At 59.4% G+C, this 2440-nt stretch overlaps 1 protein-coding gene across 1 annotated transcript; it reads right to left on the bottom strand.

Annotated features, from left to right (window-relative positions):
* Positions 1–247: 247 nt before the first annotated feature.
* Positions 248–2237, bottom strand: LOC134162284 (acrosin-like). Its single transcript, XM_062615924.1, has 4 exons — positions 2148–2237; positions 1642–1842; positions 1242–1416; positions 248–607 (listed from the first exon to the last, which is right to left on the bottom strand). The coding sequence occupies exons 1-4, from the start codon at positions 2225–2227 to the stop codon at positions 248–250; spliced, it is 816 nt and encodes a 271-aa protein (XP_062471908.1). The 5' UTR covers positions 2228–2237.
* Positions 2238–2440: the final 203 nt, after the last annotated feature.

Here is a 2440-nt window from a genome sequence, read left to right on the forward strand (position 1 = left end):
TGATGCAATAATAAGGTCTATGAGGCAATAATGGGGATCTATTGGACTTGATGCTCCTGAAAGTCTTTCACAAACTGGTTGATTCCCTGATTCCCAGCTCCCGCTTCCCGCTGTTCCCTGCCCTCCATCCCTCATCCCCATCCCTGCGCACGGACCAGAAGAAGAGGTGGGCACGCAAAGCATCCTCTCTATGGGAAAATAAGGCAACTGTATTGAAGCTGAAGCCAACTTCAAGCGACACCGCTCCTCAAGGCTTCTTCCCCCTTAGAGCCTGCAGCAACTCCTGCACCCGACTGACAAATTCCACGAGCACCCGGTATGGGAAGGAGCAGATGTCACTGGTGCTCGAGGCCGTCGGAGCAGGCATCGTCTGCTGGATGGGCGCATGCGAGACGTGCTGGTGGCTCCATGTCGGGGGCGTCGCGGAGGCTCCCGCGGAGTGGAACGTCCCCAGCTGGTGGAGGATCCACTCATGGAAGTGCCTTGTTGAGGTGTAGACCCCCGGTTGCTTGGCCCTGGCGCAGCCGCGGCCCCAGCTCGTCAGCCCCACAACCCAGAAAAAGTTGGCATTGTTGTCCCGGCACATGAGGGGACCGCCACTGTCACCCTATGGAGGAGAAACAGAGAGGGGATGGAGGAGAACGGGAGAGGATGGGGAGGGGTGGCCATGGCAACGCAGAGGGGACCACTGGTGCCACACTGTGGAGGAGAACGGGAGAGGATGAGGATGGGGATGGGTCGCCATGGCAATGCCGGAGGGGACCACCGCTGTTACCCTATGTGGATGGAAGGGTTCTCCTTCATCATTTGGGTGTGGAGAGGGACCTTCAGCATGGATTGGAGCCATAGGACGAGGGGTGATGAGTTCCCACTGGAACGAGGGACTATGGGTTGGAGATAAGGAGAAATTGTTCCCTATGAGGGTGGTGGGACACTGGGATGGGTTGGATGGAGGATGGATGGGGCTTGGAGCAACCTGGTCTAATGGAAGGCATCCTTGCCCCTTGCTTAGAACCGGATGCTTTAAGCTCCTTCCCAACCTAACCCATTCCATGAATCCATGCTCACGACATGGTTTAGTGGTGGAATCTCAATGCTCTTAAAGCTCCAACCTCTATGGTCCCTGCACAGGGATGATGGAGCAGGAGCTGGATGCGCTTCCAAAGCTGGGATAAAGGGGGATGCAGAGCAAGGCCCTGCAGATGGGAGAGGAGAAGGGAGCCCCAGGGGCACATCCCTACCTGGCAGGTGTCGATGCCACCCTGCGGGTACCCAGCACACAGGTTGTGGCTCTTGATGGCCCCTCGGTACCATAGGCTGCTGTTGCAGAGCTTGGCATCGATGAGGCGGACCTTGGCCTCCTGCAGGGCAGATGGGGACGATGCCCCCGCTGTGGGGACACAAAGGGGGTCAGGACTGCGGGGAGAAGGGACGGATATGGGGGTATTTGGGGCTGAAAAGATCAATGGGAGCCATCAACACCGCCCCATGGCACGGGCTGCATCCCCTTTGTTCTGCATCCTCAACATAAGGAGGACATGGAGGGACCTTCAGCCATGGGACAAGGGGTGATGGGTTCCAACTGAACCAGGGATGCTCAAGTTGGAATTGGAATTGGCTGGAATCCCTTCTCCCCCTTACTTTTGCCCGACGAAGCAGTGAGCGGCCGTGAGGACCCATTGCGGGGTGATGAGGGACCCCCCGCAGATGTGCGAGAAGCCGGTGGCCGTGGGGAACTGGATGCTGACCATCCATGGCCAGGCGCCCTGGTGCGCATCCACGCCTCCGACGATGCGCGACACCCCATAGGAATCAGCCATGGGACGCGTACCGCAGGTCCCTCTGGAAGCAGAAGCCCAACACTGGATGGTTAGGGATGAAGGGCGGGCATCATCCCGCCCACTGGGTGATGCAGGGACAAGGGACCCTATGGGGTGTCCCATAGGTGAGCATCATCCCACCCCATAGGGTGCTGCAGGAACAAGGAACCCTATGGGGTGCCCCATAGCTGCGCTGTGCCACCGCATGGGGTAATGGCGAGGAAGCGGGGCTCTCCCAGTCCCACCACCCCACTGGTGTGACCATGGCTGGGAGCAGCAGCATCTCCCTATGGAATACCAGGAGCCCCGGAGCCTGGTGCCACTCACCCACAGCTGTCCCAGGAGCCATGCACCAGCCAGGCCAATGCCAGCAGGATGAAGACATGGAGCAAAGCCATCGCTGCCATCACCGCTGAGGGTGACCCCAAGGTGCCACACCAAGGTGCTGCCACCACCACTGAGGGTGACACCAAGGAGCTGCCACCAAGGAGCTGCCACCAAGGAGCTGCCACCAAGGAGCTGCTACCACCACTGCGCCCAAAGCACAACTGCCCCAGGGATACGGGTGCTGGATACAGGTCCCTTGTGCTGGGGCTGATGTCATAGAGAGGCAGGTTTCA

Source organism: Pezoporus occidentalis, unplaced genomic scaffold, assembly GCF_034315485.1.
Source record: "Pezoporus occidentalis ecotype Australia unplaced genomic scaffold, CSIRO_AGI_Poc_V1 ctg1864, whole genome shotgun sequence".
In the NCBI taxonomy this organism is placed as follows: Eukaryota; Metazoa; Chordata; class Aves; order Psittaciformes; family Psittacidae; genus Pezoporus; species Pezoporus occidentalis.